At 41.8% G+C, this 25051-nt stretch overlaps 1 protein-coding gene across 7 annotated transcripts in view; it reads left to right on the plus strand.

Annotated features, from left to right (window-relative positions):
• sdk2b (sidekick cell adhesion molecule 2b) overlaps positions 1 to 25051 on the plus strand; it is a 275964-nt gene that overhangs the window by 239390 nt on the left and 11523 nt on the right. For 3 of the 7 annotated variants that reach the window (XM_044337216.1, XM_044337219.1, XM_044337222.1), the window contains 28 exons: positions 815 to 955; positions 1686 to 1867; positions 2439 to 2554; positions 3695 to 3890; positions 4290 to 4388; positions 5348 to 5539; positions 7772 to 7893; positions 8078 to 8187; positions 9185 to 9335; positions 9493 to 9730; positions 10609 to 10724; positions 10917 to 11106; positions 11559 to 11657; positions 12298 to 12492; positions 13049 to 13250; positions 13749 to 13852; positions 14313 to 14383; positions 14998 to 15130; positions 15842 to 15898; positions 16666 to 16767; positions 17107 to 17222; positions 17645 to 17831; positions 19241 to 19378; positions 19780 to 19989; positions 20082 to 20207; positions 21073 to 21237; positions 21379 to 21519; positions 23240 to 23399. In XM_044337216.1, coding sequence (XP_044193151.1) covers positions 815 to 955; positions 1686 to 1867; positions 2439 to 2554; positions 3695 to 3890; positions 4290 to 4388; positions 5348 to 5539; positions 7772 to 7893; positions 8078 to 8187; positions 9185 to 9335; positions 9493 to 9730; positions 10609 to 10724; positions 10917 to 11106; positions 11559 to 11657; positions 12298 to 12492; positions 13049 to 13250; positions 13749 to 13852; positions 14313 to 14383; positions 14998 to 15130; positions 15842 to 15898; positions 16666 to 16767; positions 17107 to 17222; positions 17645 to 17831; positions 19241 to 19378; positions 19780 to 19989; positions 20082 to 20207; positions 21073 to 21237; positions 21379 to 21519; positions 23240 to 23399 — 4059 coding nt within the window. The remainder of the gene's footprint in view (positions 1 to 814; positions 956 to 1685; positions 1868 to 2438; positions 2555 to 3694; positions 3891 to 4289; positions 4389 to 5347; positions 5540 to 7771; positions 7894 to 8077; positions 8188 to 9184; positions 9336 to 9492; positions 9731 to 10608; positions 10725 to 10916; positions 11107 to 11558; positions 11658 to 12297; positions 12493 to 13048; positions 13251 to 13748; positions 13853 to 14312; positions 14384 to 14997; positions 15131 to 15841; positions 15899 to 16665; positions 16768 to 17106; positions 17223 to 17644; positions 17832 to 19240; positions 19379 to 19779; positions 19990 to 20081; positions 20208 to 21072; positions 21238 to 21378; positions 21520 to 23239; positions 23400 to 25051) is intronic. The other 4 variants (XM_044337217.1, XM_044337220.1, XM_044337218.1 and 1 more) reach the window with 3 other exon arrangements.

A 25051-nucleotide genomic window follows, 5' to 3' on the forward strand; every position in this document is an offset into this window, starting at 1 on the left:
GACTGATCGCTTCTGTCAAGAGTCAGTGAAGAGGGATATAAGCGTGTAAGCCTACCAAAGCGGATACATACACACAAACAAGCAGCAATCACATGTAAACACACGCACACTCAAACACACCGACTCAATCTCACATTCCTCAAGCCGCAGGAGGGATTTAGGTTTGAGGCGAGATCAGGTTTGGCCTCTCTGCGGCCTCACACAACTTGAAGCACTCATTCTTCCCTCTTACCCTCACCTCCCGCCCTCCATCAGTCTGTCACGCTGCCTCACGCTGCCAGCTCCCTAGCCAGAGGAGAGCCACGGGGGGGCTCCGTCTGTGTGATGCAGGGAGGCTGGCACTGAACGCTCTGTGACGCCATTTGGTACTAAGTCACCGCCACTGATCTCGCTCCCATCTCTTGTATGCATCTTCTCCCCAGGCGCTCAGGGTATTTTGTCAGGGTAAATATATAGCGTTTATCTGGCTGAATAGCCCAGGCATGCTATGACTCTCTCAGTTGTGGGTACTGCACATATTTTGGCTAAAGCACACAAGGAATGGTCAGGGATTTTGGCAATAAAATGGTAAGAAACAGCTGAGACACAGTTATGTTGTGCTTCAGTTGAGATTATATGGGATTGTAGCCTGAAATTGATATGCATCATTGGGCTCTCTGTTATATTATCTCAAAGCTTTATGTTTTGAGGTTTAAATTAAATACAGCTCTGTGTTCATGATGATTTGCAGAAAGGAAATGTTATTTTAATCCCATTCCTCGCAGCCCTCTCTTCATATTTCTGCATGTGTGTTTTTTTTGTGCGTGTTATGCAGTGTCTCTCTCCCAGAAGAGCCTCCCAGTGCTCCCCCTCAGAATGTTATCGCTAGCGGTCGGACCAACCAGTCCATCATGATCCAGTGGCAACCTCCACCGGAAAGCCATCAGAACGGCATCCTCAGGGGATACACCGTCCGGTAAGATCCCTGCTCATCCACCCCTCTACTGACAGCACACACTTCTTACTTCTTATTTTGATACGTTGGACTGAATAGTCAACATTCGGTTTTGCTTAACATGAGGTTCACCCTCAAGTCCTGTTAGACTTTCAGACAGCTTTTATAATAGAATAGTGTATATATCTTGATTTTATAAGCAAGATACAGTAGAAGAAGCTATGCATATCTGCTCATCATCTATGGTATTTCTCTTTGTTCTTGATTTATTGCATTTTCAGTTTTTAACCTAAGTTTCAGTCCATTATCTTTCTATGGTAAGCTGCTGCAATTAAATCACACACAGTATGATTCACATAAGAACCCCTACAGTGTCAAGTTAACACCACTACATTTAAAAATAATTCAGTCTAAGAGAAAACTAACATTTAATGACTGGTTTGACTTCAAAAAACTTTAGCAACTCTAATAGGCAGAGTCAGCAATATGCCAAACTGACTGTAAATCCTGTAAACATGTAATTACTTTGGTTTTCTGTCAGGCTTTTTATTCATCCAAATGAAACAGCAGGTGTTTTCCAGACAACAGTCAGTGCTGTCAGTGATTTTTAATTGCTTGTTTGCTGGTGCTTTGTCTCCCCCTAGCAAGGAGTATAGTGTACTGCAAGTCGTGGCCAAAGCAAGAAAGTACTATACAGCAAACACACGCACCCTTTAGTCCAGCATTCAAATTAGATGTATTTGTATCTAAGGTACCGTCTCACTGGGCTGCCTGTGGACTACCAAATCAAGAACATTTCCAGTCCAGATGTGACCAACCTGCTGCTGGAGGACCTCATCATCTGGACTAACTATGAGATTGAGGTGGCTGCCTATAATGGGGCAGGTTTGGGCACTTTCAGCCATAAGGTCACTGAATGGACTCTGCAGGGAGGTAAGCGCTCACATCATCAGTGTTACAGTGTCATTTTCAGTGAGTCCGCATTTATATGTGTTAATTTTAAGCAAGCTTTTTATTCAAGAATAATGAATATGCATGATGAACAAGGCTGGATTGAACTATCCTGAAAGTGCAGTGCTGTTATTATACACCAACAAAAATTCTACTTGTTGGTATCCAGTGTTATGTGTCTCTGACTGAAATCATCTACTGTAAACTAATGCTGATGTCCAATTGCATTAACATTAACTGTTCATTTTAAGGACCACACAAAGGTGTGACATCCCTCTAAAATCCATAAAGAGCTCACACAGTCACAAACAAACCCACAGAGAGCCCTGGTATTAGGTGTAAGTGTCATCAGAAAGAGAGTGATGGCAGTTTCTGCCCTGACCTGTGCAGCAGCGATCAATACTGACATCAAAATAGATGCAGGCAGACTTCCAGCCGTCAACGAAATGGGCTTTCACACTTCTGGTTTTTGTCTTATCATATCTCCCTTTTTCCTTTTCTTCTTTATCATCTCCTCTGTCTCCCTCTTTCTTCCTCTCCTTGTCCATCCCAGTACCAACCATCACCCCGGGCAACGTCCAGGCCGAGTCAGTCAACTCAACAACAATCCGTTTTACGTGGACAGCCCCTAACCCTCAGTTCATCAACGGCATCAACCAGGGCTACAAGGTCAGTAGCTGCCATGGTACCATCACTACCTGCCATCACTTCCATTGACAGAACTGTCAAAGCTGAGCTTGTAGTATCACATATCCTGTGTATCAGTGGAGAGAGAGAAGCCAAAGGGCAAAAGGTATTTGGTGCCATAGTGAATGATGGACTTTGTTCACCCATTTGTCAGTCTGAGGTCATTCTGTTTATCTTTGCAATCATTTTTTATATATTTTATTGTGAAGCTGTGTGCACATAATGATGAATGTCTTCATTATTTTGTCATGGACTGAATGTAGACTGTCTCTCAGTTTCGTGTGTATCCTTCATTGAAATTAATGCAGCCCAGAGGGAATCATAAAGCCAAATCCATAGGGTAGTTCTATTTTTCCTTTGACTCTGTTGAGACTTAATTATGTCATTGGGTTTTTTTTCTTCCCTTTTTGTCTGTTACTTCAATAGCGCTTTACAGGCCTTACTCAGCTGGGTAGAGGGGTCACTGTACAAACTCAAACTGAATTTTAAATACCAGATTTCTCTCCAAGGAGAGACTTAAGCGGCAGTGAGAAAAATGGAGATAGAGAGCGTGAAAAGTGGTAGAAACTGAGGCAAAGGAAGGATTTCAGGGAGAGGCCGAGAAGACTAAGAGAGAGAGAGAGAGAAAAAAAAGAGAAAGAGTGGCAGACAGTCAAGCATCTATCTGTCTGATATCCTTTTGCCAACTCTATACTTCACTGCAAGTTCACTCACCACTCTGGAAAAAACCAACAGACCTGCCATTGGGACTCATTACCTAAGCACCTAATTGGTCAATCCAGGCCTCAATCTCCCATTTGTGGATGTTGTATGGTCTGCAATCAACATGCATGATGGGATGCTATCATGCCCCTCTTGAGCCTTATCTCTCTTCCCCTCCCAGCCTGTCTTAGCGGAGCTATTCAGTCATTACTTCCAAGTCAAAATCTCTTCAGGGCAGCTATGATACCAAATGACTCCTCAGAGCGGGCCAGGACCTCCAGAGAGAGACACCACTGTTAGTTTTGTGAGAATAAATGTGCGAGAATGATTACATAAAAAATGATTAGCTTCTTTATTTTTGTCTGTCTCAATAATTTTCTTCACATTCACATTTTTTTTTCTTTTTTTTTCCTGCTTTAGTTGCTGGCTTGGGAGCCAGGCAAAGATGAAGAAGTTACTATGGTAACTGTGCGACCAAACTTCCAGGACAGCGTCCATGTGGGATATGTGACAGGTCTGAAGAAGTTCACTGAGTATTACACCTCTGTGCTGTGTTTCACTACGCCCGGAGACGGCCCCCGCAGCCCGCCCAGAGCATTAAGGACACATGAGGACAGTAAGTGACTTTTCCTCCACAGTTTTCTCTCTCCCATGGCAGAGAGGGGACATGAGCATCTCACAGTAACACATCCTCTGGGCAAGATCTATTATTCATGGAGAACGAAGTTGTAGAGAAGTGCTAATGAATGAGTATATTCTGATTCCACACAGGATCATCATAACTGGGACTTAAGTCCCTTGAAGATTATTGGTTAAGCTTTAAAACTTTTAATTTACCTCAAGTTGTCATGAAAAGTTTTTTTTCAGAAATTTCCTTGTTTTTACTGATTTTGTTAAAATGCAAATGCTGTCACCAGTTTGTGTGTATGTCTGATCAGTAATGAGCTTTTACTGTTTTTCAAGTGGATCAATTGTCCACTGACCTTGCCCGTTACTCTTATTTGTCCCCGTCCAGCCCCCGGTGCTGTGGGCCACCTGAGTTTCACTGAGATCCTGGATACCTCACTCAAAGTAAGCTGGAGCGAGCCCAGCGAGAAGAATGGCGTTCTCACAGGTACATTCACTTCACTCCCGAAATTATACTTGTAGTGAGGCAAGAAAGGCTAGAAATAGCAGTTTGTCCAAGGTGATATGTGAGTTCCACTGCAGGAGACCAGTCACACAATGTAGCACCATGGTGGAACTGAAAATGGATAATATTGTCGTACTTTGTTCTCTAAAAACTACTTCACCCTAGTTAGTGAGCCCAGCAGATGTAGCGCTTAAGGTTGAGACAGATAAGACGCCAAATACAATTTTTTTTATGATACAATATGTATGCAGTTTAGGTTTTTACCATACATCAATAGACTGTGTTTCTTTATACATTTGGAAGAATTTGTGCTCAGTGTCATAAATATTATACCTGTTTTGAAAAATAAAAGGTAAATTAGTCAAATAAAATAGAAAAAAATAGAAAAAAAAGATTTTGGTCTCACCAGTGATGTTCTGTTCCAATTTCCAGTCAATTCTCTGACTTCTCCCAGTATAAACTTTAAGTAAAGAAACATCCACCAGTAACACTGACATTCAAATGTTGACAGGGGTTGAGATTTAGCAGCATATTGTTAAGTGTTTTTCCAAAACATTTTAATGTGCTGCACTCTCCCAGGAGACAAACACTGACACGCCATGTGAAATTATTGATTTGGCAAGAAATGCCGCCTAATGCCTTATGCAATCACATGAAAAGAGCTGCTGGCCAAGGAGTAAATTGCATTAACTTTGAGAGGGTGAGCATGCGTGTTTGTGTGTGTGTGCGCGCGTGTGTGAGGATGTGTGTGTGTGCAGGGAGGTATAATCACAGTCTGATTTAATTTGCTATATTCAATTTTTGATGAAGTTAATTTAATATTTCGGTTAGCTTGCCCTGTAGCATGCGAGCTGAGTTGGTATTATAGTAAAACTGCTGTCGAATTTTCCCTGAGAGGATTTTCTGTCTGTGTCTGTCAACCTATCTCTGCCTCTTCCTAGGCTACCGCATTTCGTGGGAGGAGTACAACCGCACGAACACCAGAGTCACCCACTACATGCCGAACGTCACCTTAGAGTACAGGGTCACTGGACTCACTGCTCTCACCACCTACACCATTGAAGTGGCAGGCATGACCTCCAAAGGCCAGGGCCAACTGTCCTCTTCCACCATCTCCTCAGGCGTCCCACCAGGTCGGTATCCAAACAAACAACATGTTAAACCTATGTATATGGATATGTATTAAAGGGTCAGTTCACCCAAATTGCAAGAAAATGTACTGTATATAGTCACTTCCCCCTTGTGGTATCATGCCACACAGTTATTTTTCCAGGTTGTGAGATATCTGCCTCCATCTCAGTATGTCAGAAGTGAATGAAATTTAATTTGTGATGCTCACAGCAGTGAAACTTTGAATTTGAAAAATGACAATCTTGACATTTCTTTTCCAGAAACAATGTCCTGGTTACTCTGAATAACCCACAGATGTCACTGTCAACAGTTTTCATCGGCACTATTTTCCACCGAGCGGGGTGCTTCGGAGATTTATTATTGCACTCTTGTAAGAGACAGATTAACAAAAGAAATCAATGCAACACAGACCCAGACATCCTGACTTTTAGACGTTTGGACGGGTCAAGCTACAAAAACGTCCGGATCCTACATTTCATTGATCACACTCAGGAGTGTCTTTCATTAGAGCCCCAGGATTTCTGTTGAAAATGTTAAGTCTCAAACTCAACAAGATAACCCTGATGACGTCATCAGGGAGATCTTTTTACCTCCACATGTGAGTGCCCCTTGCAGAAATAGTCCCTACAAATAGTCCCTGATCTTGTGTTCTGTGGATGAAAAATTTGCAAATTAAGTGTGGGCATTTCTTCCATTGTCAAGCAATGTGGAGTGATGCAAATTAGACTTATTTGTAACACCAAGACAATCCAAAATGTTGCACTAAAAGGCCATAAAGCATAATCACCCTCAATTAATTCACAAGCCAAAATTGTGGTTTTCTAACTTTGTTCATTTTTTTGCCATTCCAATCCAATGAATACCTTTTGAGTCTTTATTGAACCTTCCCTTCCAGCAGATTTAGTGTTTCACATTTAACCCGATGAGCACACTCCATGGTGTCTGGCGCCAGACACAATGAAATCAAACCCCAGTCACCTCAGCTGGGACAGAACCAAAAAACCACCAAATACACATATCTGTCCCACACCAGCGAGAATAAAAGCTCCCACGAGAGCGTTAAGGACAATTACGGTATTTAATGATTTCATATTTGCAAAACTGTGTAATAGAAATACAATGCCCGTGTCAATTAATAGGGAAGCATTCAGTACACAGATGTACAGAGCCTGTGCATCTGTGAAACCTTTGAAATGATAGGCTGTTATATTGAAAGCAGGCTTTAGAGCAGCAGTTATAGTCCCCAGAATGGCGACTACTCCCATTTTGTATTTGTAAAGAAAACGCCTATGTGCCTGCGACTGTACTGTAATGATCCAGCTAAAAGCCACCTCAATAATCAGTCATGCAAATGATTTAGAGGTGGTAATTTTACTACGACATGTATAATCTGCTTTTCATTAAGGTTGAATACACACGCATTTAAGCAATCTTGGGAAAAAATTGCTCAGTATGCCCATGGGAGTGATTATGTCTTTTTAATATTAGGCCACTGTCCACACTCCAGTATACCACGGTTTGACATTAATATCTTCAACTAGGATTTATGTTAACTACAGTATATTGTGCTTTGGAATGGGAATATGTAATGGTGGGTTTAATGTTATCTCGAGGGAAGCAAGGGATAAAAAAGATAAAATAGGAATTATTTTATGCACTAGTGCATTTTTATACATACCTGCCTAGACACGCAGACACACAAAAACACCGCTACATACATACACACACAAAGAAGCAATAATATTCATATACACAAACATGTCCTACCGCTGTTCTCTGAATTTTACCATTTGCAGTTTTGTTTCCCCTCCAGGATTTCTAGGGAATAATCCATTTTTATTGTTTACTCAGCTGAAGTGTAAACAGTAGGATATCAGATTGAATCGTATCTCCAGATAACTGCAGTGTAATTGACATTCATGGCATTGTCTGTGCCTGTGTACTGTGTGTAAGCATCTTTTCCAAATCTAATCTGCTTTTGCTGTCTTAGCTGAAGTTAGAAGCGCAAGGTAGAGAATATAGTGAGATTGCCGAGACATTAATTTGTGTGCAGTATCTGTACGGCCACAAGAGAGCGCTGTGGTAGATGGATTTCCCCAAGCAAACCCTTACAAATCAAAACCACCCTGTGTGAGAGGCAGCCAGACAAAGTACACGTATTGCAGTGTTAGTTATTTGTTCCCTCAGTCATTTTTTTGTCTTTCTCAACTTTAAGTCTTTCTGCCTCTTCACAGAGCTTCCTGGCCCTCCTACCAACATGGCAATTTCCAACATTGGCCCACGCTCTGTCACCCTGCAGTTCAAACCCGGCTATGATGGTAAAACTTCCATTTCCCGATGGCAGGTGGAGGCCCAGGTGAGACAGATTTAATCTAGGGCTGAAGTTCCATTTCCTTTAATCATATATTATTTCATTCCAGTCATCTTTTCTTTTATTTTAGGTGTTTGATTTCAGTATGATTTCAAAATTGAATACAGAACTCTTGCTCATCACTATTTTCTGCTGTGTTTGTCATGCTCTCTGCTGTCTTCGGTCCTAGGTGGGCGTGGTGGGAGAAAATGAGGACTGGGTGATGGTCCACCAGGTGTCCAATGAGCCTGATGCTCGCTCCTTAGAAGTGCCAGGTCTCAACCCATACACCTACTACAGGTATCCTGCTGGGAACTCTATCTACTTCAGCTCGTCTGCCTCCATTTATCTGTAATGGGCATCTGAATGCAATCAGTGTTTGGTTAGCAAAAAATATGCCAGAATTAGCCAAGACAGGCCCCCTAAAAATAAAATAATATAATATTTGTCACAAACTAAACATTTATAAAGGAGCACAACAACAAATACACTCAGTATATACTCTCCAATAGCACAACATAGGCCAAAAACAGATACAATTTTGATCTGCTGTTACCATACTATGTACCTCTATATACAGGGCATGCATACACAACATATTCCATTATTATCGCAATAGACTGATCCTATAATGGATGAACCTGCTTATGATTTTCCCAATATGTTCTTAGCTAATGCCAGATAACATGAAAATTAAGCTTGTGCAGATTGTGCCAAGACAGATCAGGTGTATGTGTGCTTAAGTATCTTTACCTGATTTATGCATATCACAGGAGCCTTATCTTATTCTCTCTTCCTTTGATTTGGGTTCAAGCTTGTGATGGTTGGTGTGGTTTTAAAATTATTTTTTTTTACAGTTTGCATATGATCTTTATCTGAGTGCAGTCTGCTTATTTACATGATCAGATTCAATATAACCAATTAACATTTCACTAAGGCAATCCCTGAAGACCCACATCAGCTATAGTTCTCATCATTCCAAACATCACCACTTAACATCTCAGTAGAGTTAAATGCTCACGTTGGATCAAAATGTAGTTTTTTTTTCCCTCCATATTCAGGCTGTAACGCAAATGAAGCCTCCACTCAGCATATTCATACTATATTCATATTCAGTTCTCTGATCTCTGTTCAAATGCAATAAGCCTCATGTAAGAGGAGGCATACTGCAAGTACTACGATAATGCTGAGGATTTTGAGTAGTTATCATCTCAGTTGAAATGAAAAAGGCAATTTGCAGAAGTTGCAGTAAAATAATGTTCTCTATAATTATGCAATGTTTAACTCCAAAAACCAGGTTCCGCATGCGTCAGGTAAACATTGTGGGCACCAGTCCTCCCAGCCAGCCCTCCAGAAAGATCCAGACCCTGCCAGCTCCTCCAGACATGGCTCCCGCCAATGTCACCCTGCGCACTGCGAGCGAGACCAGCCTCTGGTTACGATGGATGGTAAGCAGGGATCTGCTTCTCCGTCATTCTGAATTATCCACTCCGTTTCATAATCATGATGTTGCACTTTAAGAAAAACTTTCCCAGACTAAGGAGTCTAGTTTGTTTTGACCCACTTTTCCTCTCTATCCCCCCGTCTCAATGTTCATCTGTGCAGCCTTTGCCTGAATGGGAATACAATGGGAACGCAGAGCAGTTGGGGTACAGGGTACAGTACTCCCGTGCCGGCTCACAGGGCCGAGCACTGACCCATGTTATTGCTGACCGCCTGGAGAGAGAGTTTACCATTGAGGACCTGGAGGAGTGGACGGAGTATGAGGTCAGGGTCCAGGCTGTCAACGGTATCGGGATGGGACCCTGGAGCCAGCCAGTCAGAGGCAGGACCAGGGAGTCTGGTGAGTCTGCACCTCATCAGTCACCCTCTGTGAAAAACACAGTGTGTTTGGCTTTATGTAAATCTTCTGATCCAACAATAATAAACAAATTGCTGCACATGATATTATTAGAATTACTGAAACACAACATTGCTTGCTCAATTACCCAAAAGCACATAAATGCTTCTTTGTTCTATTCTGTTGCATGTGATAAATATAGCTAAAAATGAAAGCACTATAGCTTTTATAATGCTATATTTGCAACATCTTTGTGTAATATCTACTTTATTAGTCATATCAGAGGTAAAAGAGATACACTTATGGTTTATACTCTGCCATATGTGAGATTTATGTGCGAGCAGACTATTTCCTGCTCAAATGCCCTGCTAGACTCCTTTTTAACAGCCCACCTCAATTCAAGCAAAGACATTTCTTTTCCCTCTCGCTTTGCTTGTGCCTTCACACCACTCTCCAGACGCTGGGGTAGTGAGGAATGGAAGGAGTCTGAGAAAATTGAGAACACATGGACTCAAATGTGGAATTCCTGTGCTCCTTTTTCCACTCACTCCAGCAAATTCTTAGGAATCAGTGCATTATGTCCAGGGATGATTGCCAGGGAAGAGAAAAGGCCTATTCTTGAGTTGTTGTTTTTTTTTTTTTTTTCTTGGGTAATTCAGTAGACCTTCAGGGTACACCAGGATATGAAAGGCTAGTCCACACACAATATACCACACGCAATATAACCATAACAGATCACTCAAACTGCATCTCTGTCATACAAGAGAGTAAATACACATACACACATGAACCATGGGAAATATATTTTTCAGAATATATGGCACAAACAATGGAGTCCTCAGGCAAAATCTTTTCACCTCTTCCATCTCTTTGTTTTCCAGTTCCCTCCTGTGGGCCCACCAACGTCTCCGCCTTCGCCACTACCTCAAGCAGTATACTGGTGCGCTGGTTTGAAGTCCCCGAGCCAGACAGAAATGGACTCATTTTGGGCTACAAGGTCTGTCTGTGATTTTTTATAATTTACAGTTGTTCGCCATTTATTCAGCAATCTCTAATTAGTCTTTAGAAATGTCAGCTATTTTTAGCCAGTAACAGAGTGACAGTATGAGAAGGACTTTTCTTCTATTTAATTTCCAAGCTCACTTCTCCCCCCGGCGTCCCTTTATCTCCTGTCTCCTCACTTTATCAGGTGGTGTATAAAGAGAAGGACTCTGACAGTGCAGTCCACTTTTGGACAGTGGAGGGCAATGCCACACACAGTGTCCAGCTGACTGGTCTGGGCAAATATGTGCTCTATGAGATCCAGGTTCTGGCTTTTACACGAATCGGAGACGGACGGCCCAGTTCTCCACCCATCTTGGAGAGGACTTTGGATGATGGTAGGGAAATGAGCTGAAGCATGAATTTATAGCCATCTATAAAACTTTAATTAATATTTCCCATTCAACCCTGAGTTTGTACAAAGTACATCAAGCATTACAGTTAAATAGCATTACATTTTGACAAGATCAGAGCATGAAAGATTAATAAAATATCCATGACACTCGATAAGAAGGGAGTGACAACAGAAAAATTTTGAACCTACCTTTCATTTTTCTAGTCCTAGATGTAATGTCTCTTGGAACATTATTTTTTGTTTTACGTTAATGGCCTTTGTGCTTTCTGAGGGAGATTTACAGTTCAAGTTCACAGTTAGATTTATTTATGTTGTATAAAAGGTAGTGGGGAATATATCTTTAGTTTCATGTGATATTTGGTCGCCTAATGGAAGTAGGAAACCTTGTCTCTAGTTGTTAAAGTGTTATGAATCATTTCTTTGTCCTTCCTGCAGTTCCTGGACCTCCAGTGGGTATCCTGTTCCCTGAAGTGCGGACCACCTCAGTCCGGCTTATATGGCAGTCTCCCTCACAGCCCAATGGCATTATACTTGGTTAGTAATATACAAAATCCTTTATTTCTCATATCTTGGTTGCATTTATTTTGTGCATTTTTACTAGAAAATCTAGAATCTAATCTATAAACATCTGTATCTTTTGCAGTTAGTATCAAGAAATGACATGGAAACTACTACCATGGAAATTCTGTACACATATAGGCTTATTTATTTAGATTTAATGGCGTGCTAGACCCCTAGGTGTAGTTCGTTATGACTTCCAACATACTTTGGTGATGTTTTTTATAACTGGGTGGATTAACGATGTTAGTTGGGGGAAATCAGGTCTTGTTATTTTCCGGCAGTGCTGTAAAGGGAGTTAGATTCTCTTGTTAGCTAGCAGGGGGATTTCCTTGTGAGTGTTTGATTCATAATACATCTGTCAGATAATTTATTTTAAATTGTACAGTATGACAGACCCTCACAGTGGTACAGGAGCAGATGCTAATGGAATCATTTGAGAAGAGACAAAGCTGCTTGTTACACAGTTTGTTTTCCCTCCTATTGTTAGGAAAACCAACACATACAACAAATGCTTTAAATACCTTAAAAACATTTTTCAGCCCACGATAAATTTAAAACACTGAACCTTATGACACCTTATGATGCTTCCAATAACATTATTTGTCCTCTCCAGCCTACCAGATCACCTACCACCTCAATTCCACCAATAGCAACGCAGCCACAGTGGACGTGCTGAACCCCAGCGCTCGCCAGTACACAGTGACCAGCCTGAAGCCAGAGTCCGTCTACGTGTTCCGCATCACAGCGCAGACACGGAAGGGTTGGGGAGAAGCCGCCGAGGCGCTGGTGGTCACCACGGAGAAAAGAGGTAACCATCGTTGTATTTTAAGACTAAGTGATTCTCTGCTGGTGCTTTGCAAAGTGACAGCAATATAATTTGTAGTTCACTAGCAAACAGGAAACAAAAAACATCAATACATAGTTCTGAGAGCAGACACAGGTGTGTGATCTCAGTAATGACACAACTTGTAGAGAGCTGTGCTAAGCCTTTATTGTGCATAGTTAATTTCCAGTTAACAGTCCAGTAAGCAGATGCGTTTTTATAAAGGACTGTTTGTGCCCTCTGGGTGTTTATCAGAAGCACTCTGATGCAGTTGTGAGAACGAATCAGTCCATCTGCTTGCCTCAAGGCATTTCGTGGATTGTTTACTCTACAACTTTCATTTCTCACCTACTTTTCATTTATCAAAATAGTACATTTGCCCTTGTCTGTGTAACGTAGCCCATGCAAATGTGAGGGAATCCATTTCTAAACCACTAACTTTTTCTCATTTTTTTTCCATCCTTCTCTGCCTCTTCTCATCCCAACTTCCATTTTCCCTTCATTCCTTAAATCCTTCGACCCCGCTTTTACGTCTTTCCAGCTCGTCCCCAGCCTACCAGCCGTCCCACAGTGCCTCAGAAAGACGTTCAAGCACGCCATGTTTTGCTTTCGTGGGAACCGGGCAGCGACGGCCTGTCCCCTGTGCGTTACTACACCGTGCAGCTAAGAGAGCTTCCTGAGAGCAACTGGACTGTCCACTCTGCCTCTGTTAACCATGAGGCCACCTCCTACATAGTATCCAGGTAGAGTGTATTTATTAGCTAAACAGGTTCTGGTTACAGTCAGGGGTTAATTTTTCATCCTTGTTGTTATGACAAATGTTTTTCTATTTGTGCTCTTTAGCTGTAGATGATAATGCTTTATGTTTTTATAGTCCCCACTGCTACATTTGCTGTAATATCCTCTCAGCTACAGCTGTATAGTTAAGTTGGCAACTCAACAATATCCTTATACAGACTAATGTTTTCAGGGTATAAAAGTCTGGTTTAGAACATAAACAATGGTTTAAGCTACTCAAAAAACATTAAGGGTATTGGGAAAGAAATTCAACAAATGCAAATGTGATATTATTGTTGTTGTTAAGGCCTCCAGATTGTGTTTTTGTTCTTTTTTTAGTTTACTTGAAAAGCTTATTGTTCAAATTCCAAAGTCCATTTCTCTTTGTGGCACAAAAGGTTTAAGATCCAGCGCTGTGGTTTATCATCAAGATTGATTTGCTTTCCTGTGTTTCCATCCCTAAGGCTGAAACCCTTCACATCCTACCAGTTCAGAGTGAAAGCCACCAACGACATAGGGGACAGTGAGTACAGCGAGGAAAGTGAAGCTATCACGACCCTACAGGATGGTAAGAGTGACATCATGAGGAAAAGTTTATCCGTAAAGCCTTTGTACGTTTATAAGTCTGATATTAACATGCTAATGTATAAAAAATGCAAAGCCAAAGGGGTGGCTTCATTCTGTAACACTATGAAAAGAGTTTAATATCTGCATGAATGAGATAAACTGGCATGCAGAGACTACTGGCAAGGGCATCAGGTGATATCATGTGCGCACCATCTGCAGTTACCATGAGACAAGACACCAGCGTTAAAACCTTGGCAAAACCTGCTCTGTGTTGCTAAACAAGAAATTTTTTTTTGTTTGTTTTTTTTTTTCCCCAAGCTATTTTTGACTTATCTGTCAATGGCTTTTCTGTTTTAGCTATTGTGTGTTTATGCCCCATGAATGCCACTGCACATGGATAGATTGAATTGTGCACATTTTCAGGTCAATTTAGCTCATTAATCTCACTTTTATCGCCTCAGCGCCCGACGAAGCACCCACTATTCTCTCCGTCACGCCGCACACAACGACGTCAGTGCTGATTCGCTGGCAGGTAAGAAAGAGACGGTATAAGTGCCTTTTTTATGTTTCATTGTTAGTGAAATCTGTCTGAGAAAGTGGCTTCTAATGAGAGACCATGACGGTATACAGGGTAGGCCTGTACTTATAGGCTGAATGCTACACACTTTTACACACACCCTCTACTCTTCCTGTGTCTAATAAAAACACTCTATCCCACACTCACACCTGAATTAACAGGTCATAAAAGGGGAAAACAGGAGGCTCCAAGCCACAATTTTCACTTTTATGGAGAACACTTGTAGAGTTTATAAGGATAGAGAGGTACTTGTTCGCTCTCTCTCTCTGTGTTTCTACCCTCTGGGCTTGCTCTCTCATGTTCAACCGTGGGGGGGGATTTCTCAATGTGACTCACCTGCGGATGAGCTCAGTCTGAGAGTCTGTGTGTCTCAATTACTGTAAGTCTCTGCAGTTACAGACAGAACACAAGGTAGTGAAGTGGAATAATACACTGAATAAACATACATGAATAATTACATTAGTAGTTCATATGTCCTTATTAAAACTGAAAAACTGGGTTATAATTAGTATTTTAAGCGATTTGTTGGGGCCACACTGGACCTTAACTCCTTATCTTTTCTCTAACAGCCTCCCTCTGAGGAGAAGATAAATGGAATTTTGCTGGGATTTCGGATCCGATACCGGGAGCTGCTGTATGACCGCCTCCGCAGTTACTCTGTTCATACCATCAACAGTATGTCAACCTGGGCTGAGCTCACTGGTGAGCAATAACTGCAGTTTACACAACTACAAATTTTATTATTTTATATAGCAGCCAGTCAGGTGGTTTCTTACACACAAATACATTATGCAGTGTCACGTTTTAATTAGGAATAATTGTTGGTATGTTGCAATTATTGTAAATGTTCAGCGTGCGATTTAAAATGCTACATTTAAAGAAATTAACCAAGCAGTGGTATGTGTTGGAAAAAAAATGTGTAATTTTCTATGCCGGCTTTACTTCAGTAACACTTTGACATAAATATGAGACTCCCATCATGGTTGATTATTCCTGCGTCGTCTTTATGTGTCAGCTGCACTATTATTTCCCTTCAGAGGACAGTTTTCACACAGGCCTATTCTGCTCACAAGATCTCCCCGCTGGTCCTGACACTTCGCAGCAAAACATTTCATCTTGTGATCAGTAGCTATCAGCTGCAGGCTATTATTAGGTTTACTCAGGAGCCACTCTGTTTCTACTGCTCTGTGTTACTTAGCCTATAATTTTACTCTCATTGAGTCATTCTGGGGCTCACTCAGAGCTATGATCACTGTGATTGTGTGGGTTTTATGACCATAGTGGGTTTTATGACAATAGTGACACCCTTCTTAACAACGAAAATATTAGGCTTTGGATACTAATACATTTGTCTCTCCACTACCTCCCTCTCTATTTCATCTTTTTTTTTTTCTGTCTGCCTCTCCCCTACAGCCCCGTACAGCATCCGGAATCTGAGTGATTCAACTCTGACCCAGTATGAGCTGAATAGTAAGTTTTGTTATGTCTCGCACACAAACACACACACACACACACACACACACACACACACACACACACACACACACACACACACACACAGTGATTCAATCCTTAATCTAATCAGGTTAAAAAAAAAAAGCTGTCTTGCTTTTGGATCTTATATGTCTCAAGTGCCCTGCTGCTTTGAATAGCGATACAGGAAAAGCAGATTGTTGAGCAGATTAACACAAAATTGCTTATATTTACATCTCATTGGTATAAACACTCCTACTGAGGCCAACAGAGGCACTCTGTACACACAGATTCTTGGACATCGAGTACACAAGCCTGCCTAGTCCAACGCACTCTTTAGTTTGCTTATGACAGTCTATTTTGGATAAGCACTATGAAAGCAGATGGTCACATATTTCTCCCGTACAGCATTCAACAACCTCATAATTACAATGTCCTTGTATAAGTTACAATGTGTAATTTGTAAATGAAGTAGAAATGCCCATTTTACCCATTAAATTATTACACATCACCCCAGAAAAATAGTGTTCAATTCCCAACAGCAGTGTCCTACCACTTCCTACTGATTATTTGGGTGCCTGAGATGGGGGTTATAGGTCAGCTGACCTCCTCATTGGCTAAAAGTGAGGCAATGACAAGGAGCTCTGTGGACAGGGAATTGGATATTCCAACGTGGGAAAATAAAAATTTAAAAGTACAGTTATTAATTTGATGCTATATACAATTCCTGATGCTATATATCTGATTGTTTACTTCTACTGCAGAGCTGAGTAAACACAAGCGATATGAGATACGCATGAGTGTGTACAACGCCGTGGGCGAGGGGCCAACCAGTCCGCCGCAGGAGGTGTTTGTGGGAGAAGCAGGTGTGTATGCGTGTACCGTTTAACCACAGTGCTTTTTCCGTCGTTTCTATCAACAGCGTCTCAAATGCAAAATTATTAGACCATCTTCAAAGCAAGTAGATTATGCTTTTCTATACAGCAGCTGCTCTCGGCAATGTGTGTATTGAAGTGATCTCCTTCAAAAGCATGCTAAGATTCCCGGTGTAATTTGTCTTTTATTAAATCCTGCGGCTTTTCTGTGCAGGTTTTCTGCTTTAAGTTGAGGGGATAAAAGAAGCTACGATAAACACATAGTATCGTGCAGAAAAAAACGTCCTTGACTTTAAATATATGGTTAATTTGTGTGATGGCCCTCGACAGTACCCACAGCCCCACCCCAGAATGTGGTCATTCAGTCCGCAACAGCCACCCAGCTGGATGTGACGTGGGAACCTCCTCCTGTAGACGCTCAGAATGGAGACATCCAGGGCTACAAGGTCAGTAAACATTGACAGTGCCTTACTAGGCCCAGGAGCAAAATGTTTTATATTAACATATGAATATTGTTGCATTATTGAAAATCACTTTTCAATAGCGCAGCAGTATCGTGTTCTGTTTTCATCATTATACAAATATTTAAATGTGTTTGTGATTCATAGGAGATTACTATTATTTGATGTTAATTGCCACTAGATGCGCATTTTTACACTTTTGGCACAGTTTTCCAGAGGGGTTTGAAATGAAAGGCTTAGCAAATAAAACCACAAAACATTTACAGGGAATAATATGAAATTGCATTTCTATCGTTTAGGGAGTTTGATATGTGATTGAGTTTTATAGTAGCAGAAGTTATATATTCCCTGAGCAGCTTCTGTAGACATACATTAATATTTATTTATGCCTTTCTTATTCCTTGTAGGTTTACTTCTGGGAGTTCCAGCGTAAGAATGAGACAGAGAGGCTGCGGACTTTGTTCATGCCTGAAGGAGGAGTGAAGCTGAAGAACCTGACTGGTTACACCACGTACATGATCAGCGTAGCCCCCTTCAATGCTGCTGGGGACGGACCCCGCAGCCCCGCGACGAGGGGTCGCACTCAGCAAGCAGGTACATTTCGAATTTCAAATGATTCACTCCCTATAAAAGCATGACTGAATGCAAATATGCCTGTATGTAATGAATGAACACTTGATGGAGAGGTACTGAGAAAAAGAAAGCAATGAGGTAACAGAACAACAAGACCAAAGCGGATTAATTAGAGCATGCACAGCTGTGTTCATTCGTTTGTCATATTTATGTGTTTGTGGTGCTGATGTTAGTTTGGGGAACCCGGAGAGTTTTCTAAAAGTGGATGAGTCATCCATGAGGAAAGAATTTTATGTGAGGATGATGCTAATAGTTGCTGTCAGCATGCCAAACGATGTTAGCGGAACCACACACTGAGCATACGCTTCTAATCAGCAACCCCACTCTGAAGTCATCCCCTGAATCTGAATCTGCTGTTTTGTCTGAAAAGTAGATGGTGTGAAACTTCTCGGAGCAAACGTTCTCTCTACAGACACGCCATGTCTAAACATTTACACCAATTATTTATTTATATCCTCAAACCTCGGTGTAGAGGAAGGTATTTTCATAATTTTGTATATTTTAATCATTTATGTGGCAGGAAGGAGAAAAGGAAGAGGTGAACTCTTCCTCATGGGTCACTGTCATGAGAGGAGGAAACAGATGACAAGACGGAAGGGGGAGGAGGGAGGAGCGCTGTGGAGATAGTTATCCCATCTTTTCAGTAGACAAAGGAGCTTTGTGTTTTGCAAGCATCTCGACTCCTGCTCAACAAGTTTAAAGACAACAGGGCAGACTGTGTTACAAGCACAGTGGTGTCACAAGTTCACTCAACTGTAATGCAGCCTGGAGGCTGAGTCAGGCTGGTCATTGTGGATGTGAATTAATATGACCCGGGTCAAGATAGTATTTTGAAGTGATATCTAGGCTTTTTAACCTGTGCGCAGTATAGCAAAAAAATGTGGTGTTGCACATTTTTTTGATGTTCAAAGCATTTCAACTGGTGAGCAAGGACACACACAAAACCAGGCTCAACAAATGTCATCTGTTTTGCTGAGCTGCAGTGCCAGCAATGGACCTGCATAAAGAAAAGTAACAACAGCAGCAGTATAGATCCGCAGATGTATGCTATATACTGACATGTATCATATCAATAAAAGGAAGAAAAGTAAAAGCTTCTACAATTTTTAAAACACACAAAGATGTATTATGTAGGCTAATACCAATACTAAAATAACCCTTACCAGTCATATGACTGTTTTTTTACCTCTGGTATCTCTAGGAGCCCTCTCTCTCACAGATACATCTTAGTTTACCTAGCTTCCCACACACGTAGGCATCTATTGTTACCTCCACATGTCAGTTTACCATTGGAAAACCTTCCAAGCAGCTGAAATAAAAATCCCTTCCACATACCAAGTATATTGACCCCTTACCCTTCTATGTTTCAGCTCCAAGCGCTCCCAGCTTCATCCACTTCAGTGAGCTGACCACCACCTCGGTCAACGTGTCCTGGGGCGAGCCCACCTTTCCTAACGGCATCATTGAAGGCTACCGTCTGATCTATGAACCCTGCACACCTGTAGATGGTAAACCCTCATTCTTATCCATAACACATTTCCTTGCTAGCTTCATAAAAGCTTGATGCACACTACAAGATCTTTTGGGATAACAAATTCAAATGGGTGTAGGATTGTTAACTATTGTTTAGATCAATTTTGCTGGTTGGAATCTGTCTTGTGGGGTGCATTGTTCTTGAGCTATAAGCTAACCATCACCTTAACAGCTCATATGTCACTGTACTCCTTTCTGACACTCTTCTGCTATCATCACAAATAATACATGACTGTAATGCCAAAATGCCAACATGTGTCCCTCTACTAATTCCATTACTGCGTATGTGTGTGTCTGTGTGTTCACTTGTCTCGAGTGTTTTCCCACCTTGCCTGGCCTGTATAAGACCTGCTCTAAATGTGGTGTGTTTGTCTAGAGTCTTCAGTGGCCTGTGCCGACTGTCTTCACTCCCCCTCCCCCCCAGGCGTCAGTAAGACAGTGATGGTGGACGTGAAGGGAAGCGGCCCCCTCTGGTTGAAACTCAAAGACCTGGTCGATGGCATCACTTACAACTTCCGCATCCGGGCCAAGACCTTCATCTACGGGCCCGAGGTGGAGGCCAACATCACCACCGGCCCGGGAGAAGGTAGTGGAAGTGATGTTTTTTTATGAAAATCCAGATGCTTTTGATTTGTCATCTTAAATGCTTCACTTAAATACTTTATTATTATCCTTTAGGAGCCCCAGGGCCCCCAGGAGAGCCTTTTATCACACGCTATGGTGCGGCGCTGACCATCCACTGGACCAGCGGGGACCCAGGACGCGCTCCCATCACGCGCTACGTTATCGAAGCCAGACCTTCAGGTGGGTGGTTCAGCTGCGTTCTCCTCATGAATTAGTAAACCTAGCCTTATGTTAGGCTTCTTGATAGTTTGATTAAGGAAAGCGGTGTAAAGTGTCAACATCTGCTGCCCCAGCGTCTGTGTCACTGGTATTTTAATGGGTTATTGATCGCGGCGCTGCAGTTGAGACAATTGGCATCCGGTTGCAGTTGTGATTGACAGTCCCTGCCAGGGTTAGGAGGGTGATGGATGGTAGATGACTCACAGGGAGGGCTGTGTTTCACCATATGTGAGTGGAAATTGTGGGGGGTTACCTAGCCCTAGATTTTAAGGAGGGTTAGCAGCACTGTTGTTGATAATGTATGGCGTCGCTTAATGCCAAGGGGATGCTGAAGAGGGCCATAAATCTCTGCAGTATCATATTACTTGATGACTTGTTTTTGTCTACAAGTTGAATTACATCAGCTTTTTCTAACTTTTTGCCAAAGTTCAGCAGCATGACAGATGAACTCTGGAGCTTGTTTATGTTTGTGTACCCCATTAAAAAAGTCAAACTTACATTGATGTTTACAAGCAGCAATGTGTAATAAATGGTCTCTGGCAGGATCTCCAAAGCAAGCAGCAAGCCATCAAACATTTCTTCATCTGAAATATGGCTGCACCACTATTTATGATGTGGATTTGGTTGCTGCAAATTTTACGAGACCAGTGAAATTGATGGATTGTGTAATATTTATAAGAATTATGAATTACCCCGGGAGCTGCCAGCTAGACCGGAGCAGATCAAACAAACAACCTGTTAACAATGACATATTGATATTGTTCAAATGTTGTACAAGTTTCATAGTCTCCTCTCACCCAAAATTATAACCTTAACTCCATTACAGATGAGGGATTGTGGGATATCCTAATCAAGGACATCCCGAAAGAAGTGACATCGCACACATTCAACATGGATATTCTGAAGCAAGGTGTCAGTTATGACTTCCGGGTAATAGGAGTGAACGATTACGGCTATGGCTCTCCAAGTCTACCCTCTCCTTCTATATCTGGTGAGTTTTCCTGTATTTTTATACAAATCAGAATCATTTACAGACTAAATTAAATTCCATATAATTAATCAGACATCACAAAATTGCAGCCAGTTGAGTCTTACAAACATAAATTCCATTTTTTTTTTGTAATTTATCCAGCTCAAAAAGTGGCACCTTTCTATGAGGAGTGGTGGTTCCTGGTTGTGGTGGCTCTGGTGGGGCTCATCTTCATCCTGCTGCTGGTTTTCATTCTCATTATCAGAGGACAGAGCAAGAAGTACGCCAAGAAGTCCGAATCAGGTGAGTGCACACAATTGCACAATGAAATGGAGCATTTAACTTTAATTGAAACCTCCTACCACTGCTTCTAAGCCAGTGGTATGGAAGGCCAAGAATCTGATGACTTTTTCTCATAAAACAGTAACATATTATAAGGGGATTTAATGATTTGCAGTTTTGAAACACTGAGCAGTGAACTATTTTTGGAGGAGGGTAATATAAAAAAGGGAAAGTTCTACTGATTGGGAATGAATCAGATAATTGACCGAGTAGCGGGGGAACAAAAAGGCAGCGAAGGAGAGACGTAGGGAAGCAGGAGTAGGGGCCATACTTGTCCATTCAGCGGAGCTCTGACATCAGCGGGTATTTCCCTCAGCTCAGCAATTCTGCCATGGCTGTTTAGCTGCCAGGCAGGGGAGGGTAGGGGGTCCCTACGGGTCATTGCCCATCTTTCTGACTGACAGAGGAAAAACAAGAGGTTCCTTCTCACTCCAGCACAAAGACGCTCTCAAAGCCTCCATATCCCCCTCTAGGAATCTGGCCCGGGCCGCTGGACCTACCCAGTGGTTTTTCTTTTTCTGTGTGTTTGCATAACCACCAATTGACCTCAAGTAGCCCTGGAGCAACCGCGGAGGTCTCGGCCTCGCTCTGGTCCCCCATAAGTCTTAGGATAGTTGAAAGTGTTTTTAACCTATAACATGGCATGCAACAGCCCCTCCTAACATTAATCTAGTATAGAGCAGCATGGCAAGCCTGTCACTCTCAGTTTACAGTGTGAGCCGTTTGATCAATCCTGAGGGACACTTAGAGTCGAGGCAAAAAAATTGTGTTATTGCCCATTCATGCGTGATCCTCAGACAGTGTTTGCACAGAGAGGCACGCTCATATATCATATTCTGGTGTATTTTGCAGGTCAAGTTTTCCTACAGATTTGTCATTTGTACTCATGCATTCATGACCTTTGTCGTTACACCTATACTGTAAAATTTTCCATCGCCATCCGTATCTATGGACGTCTATTTCTCAGTATCTTTAACCATCCTGATTGCTTCAGACTCATGTTTATATTATTTCCATCACATTCATCTTATTGACCTCAATGTGAAAGTTCACTTCTTTGAAGAGTGGCTCTAAAGTTAGACTGAAGTCATGAAAAATGAGGAATTGAGAGCTTACTCGATTCCCTGTAGACATAACTTGACTTAGTTTTGACTTGGTAAAGTCATGGAAAATAAATAGGACAGCAACAGGCAGACCACACATTACCACATTACCACATTACCACATTACCACACACCTTCAATGTGTATTAGGCCTGCGTATTAAAGCTATGTAACAAACACTATTAATACAGCTTTAAATGGAAAATGTTCAGATGCCATGTTATTTTAATAGTCAGCATTTTGGGACTTGAAAGGCTTGCAATTGACTTGGAACTTGATTATGCAGACTTGTACTTGTCCTCGAGATCTTGAGATATACCTCGAGACATAACAACATCTCTATAACCACAGCCTTTCTAAAAAAATGATTCACTCATTCTTTTCTTCTTTCAATGGTGCACGCATACATGCTTATATAACAACATTACTATTCATTCATTTGTCTATTTTTCACCCTTTTATTCATAACTTTACTCACTCACTCACTCACTCACTCACTCACTGATCAAACCATTGATCGGTTCCACTCAGCCTCCCAGACACTAACCTGTCTGTCTGTCTGGCCTGTGGTCACACAGTGTCTCTGTACGTGTGTCCAGGTAACAACTCCAACTGTAACGCCCTCACCCACGGAGACATGGTCAGCCTGGACGAAGGCCGTTTCCCCGCTCTGGAGCTCAACAACCGACGGCTGTCTGTGAAAAACTCTTTCTGTCGCAAGAACGGCGTCTACACCAGGTCAGTGATCAACATACTCACAGCTTATATAAAACAGACAATGTAAAGTGCAAATGTTTATACAGACAAAACTTAATTTAGAGTGTAAATTAAATTAAATTACTCTCCCCCTGATAACTTGGACTTAAATCCTCCCTCCCTGCTATTTAAAAGTGGCATATAAACAGACTCGTTGCTGATTTTCTTTTAACGAGCTTCTGTATTTTAGTGAATCTCCAGCTGTAAGACATGCAGCATGCTGAGAACATGACCTTGTTTAAAGCCAATCATTCTGACTGACACCTGGGCTGAGAGCGCCGCAGGGACTGAGTCATGAGTCCAATTTTGGATCCGAGTGTACACTTTGCATAAGATCGTTAGTACCTGTTTAGGTAAGAGGTGCTTTTAGAGACAGCCGCAGTCATGTTGTTGAGGACAGTTGAAAGATTTGAAGAGGCGTGTCGGCAGTGACTTTATTTCATATGGATATCATATCATTAGGTGACAGGTGCACTCGAAGAAAGGGATTAGCCTCCTCTGTGTGCGCATGAATCCGCACATCCATGTTGCGAAAAGTACATTGTTTTGTGTACGTACACGAGAGAATGGACGTGAGAGTTGTTTGGGTGTGCGCATCTGTACGTGTGCATGTGAGTGTGACCTTGAGGACAGATCAAAGAAGGCCCAGGTCTTTGAGGAGCTTCCAGGCAGCTTCCTATTATGTCTCTGTCTGGCTTGAAGGCAGAGCCTTGGAGTGAAAGAATGCACAGATGTACTTTCAGAATCAGCACTCTTTGAACTCAGCCCATAGCAGAGGACCCAAAATCCCAACACCTGAGCGTCCGATTATACATTAATGCCACATCTTGATCTCCGCTCTCAGAATACCAAACACGGGATAAAGTCCTCTGCCTTATACCAGGATCAGAAATCAAACACTTTATTAATCCCGTTGTATTTGTTCTAATTCAGAGCTGTGTCAGACAGCAAATGCCATTTGTCCAGAGATTAACACAAAGGGGGGAAAATGCACTAAAGTAGATTCAATCACCATCACAAGAAAGTCAGTGCGGCTCTCTTTTAGTGACTGACAACTTAATGTGTCACTACTTAAACTGTCAATATGCCCGTAGCACTGTAAGGAGATTAAAGCTAATACTAAGAATTATTTGCAACGATTGAAGCAAGCTGGCTTTGACTCTGCATTTTGCTGAAATAGTAACACTTTCATACTCTATCTGTTCCACAGCACATAACTGGTTCTGTTAAATTATTATATGCTGTTACAGTTTATGTAAGACAACACTTTAAATCCACTCCGACAGCATATAAACTTCTACTTGGAGTCATTCAAAGAAGCCCGACTGCATATTTTGAGTCTGAGGTCTAACATCCAGAAGGTCAATGTTTTACTGCTGTTATGACAAAGAGGGAAGGATTAACAGCATCATTATTGTGTCTTTGTGGCATTGTAACATTCCCCTAGTTTGAAACCCACTTTGACAAACTGGTTTGGGGTTTAAGGAGGTCTTGGTGAAGTAATGTAGTGTAGATTAACATGGTTTTAAACACTCTTGAGTGACAAAGCTCTTGAACACTTCAGACATGTTAATGAGTCCCTACAGGCGATTGTAGCCAAAGGAGAGCCTGGTAATGAGTAAAGACCGGGGGCA

Source organism: Thunnus albacares, chromosome 20 (genome assembly GCF_914725855.1).
Source record: "Thunnus albacares chromosome 20, fThuAlb1.1, whole genome shotgun sequence".
NCBI lineage: Eukaryota > Metazoa > Chordata > Actinopteri > Scombriformes > Scombridae > Thunnus > Thunnus albacares.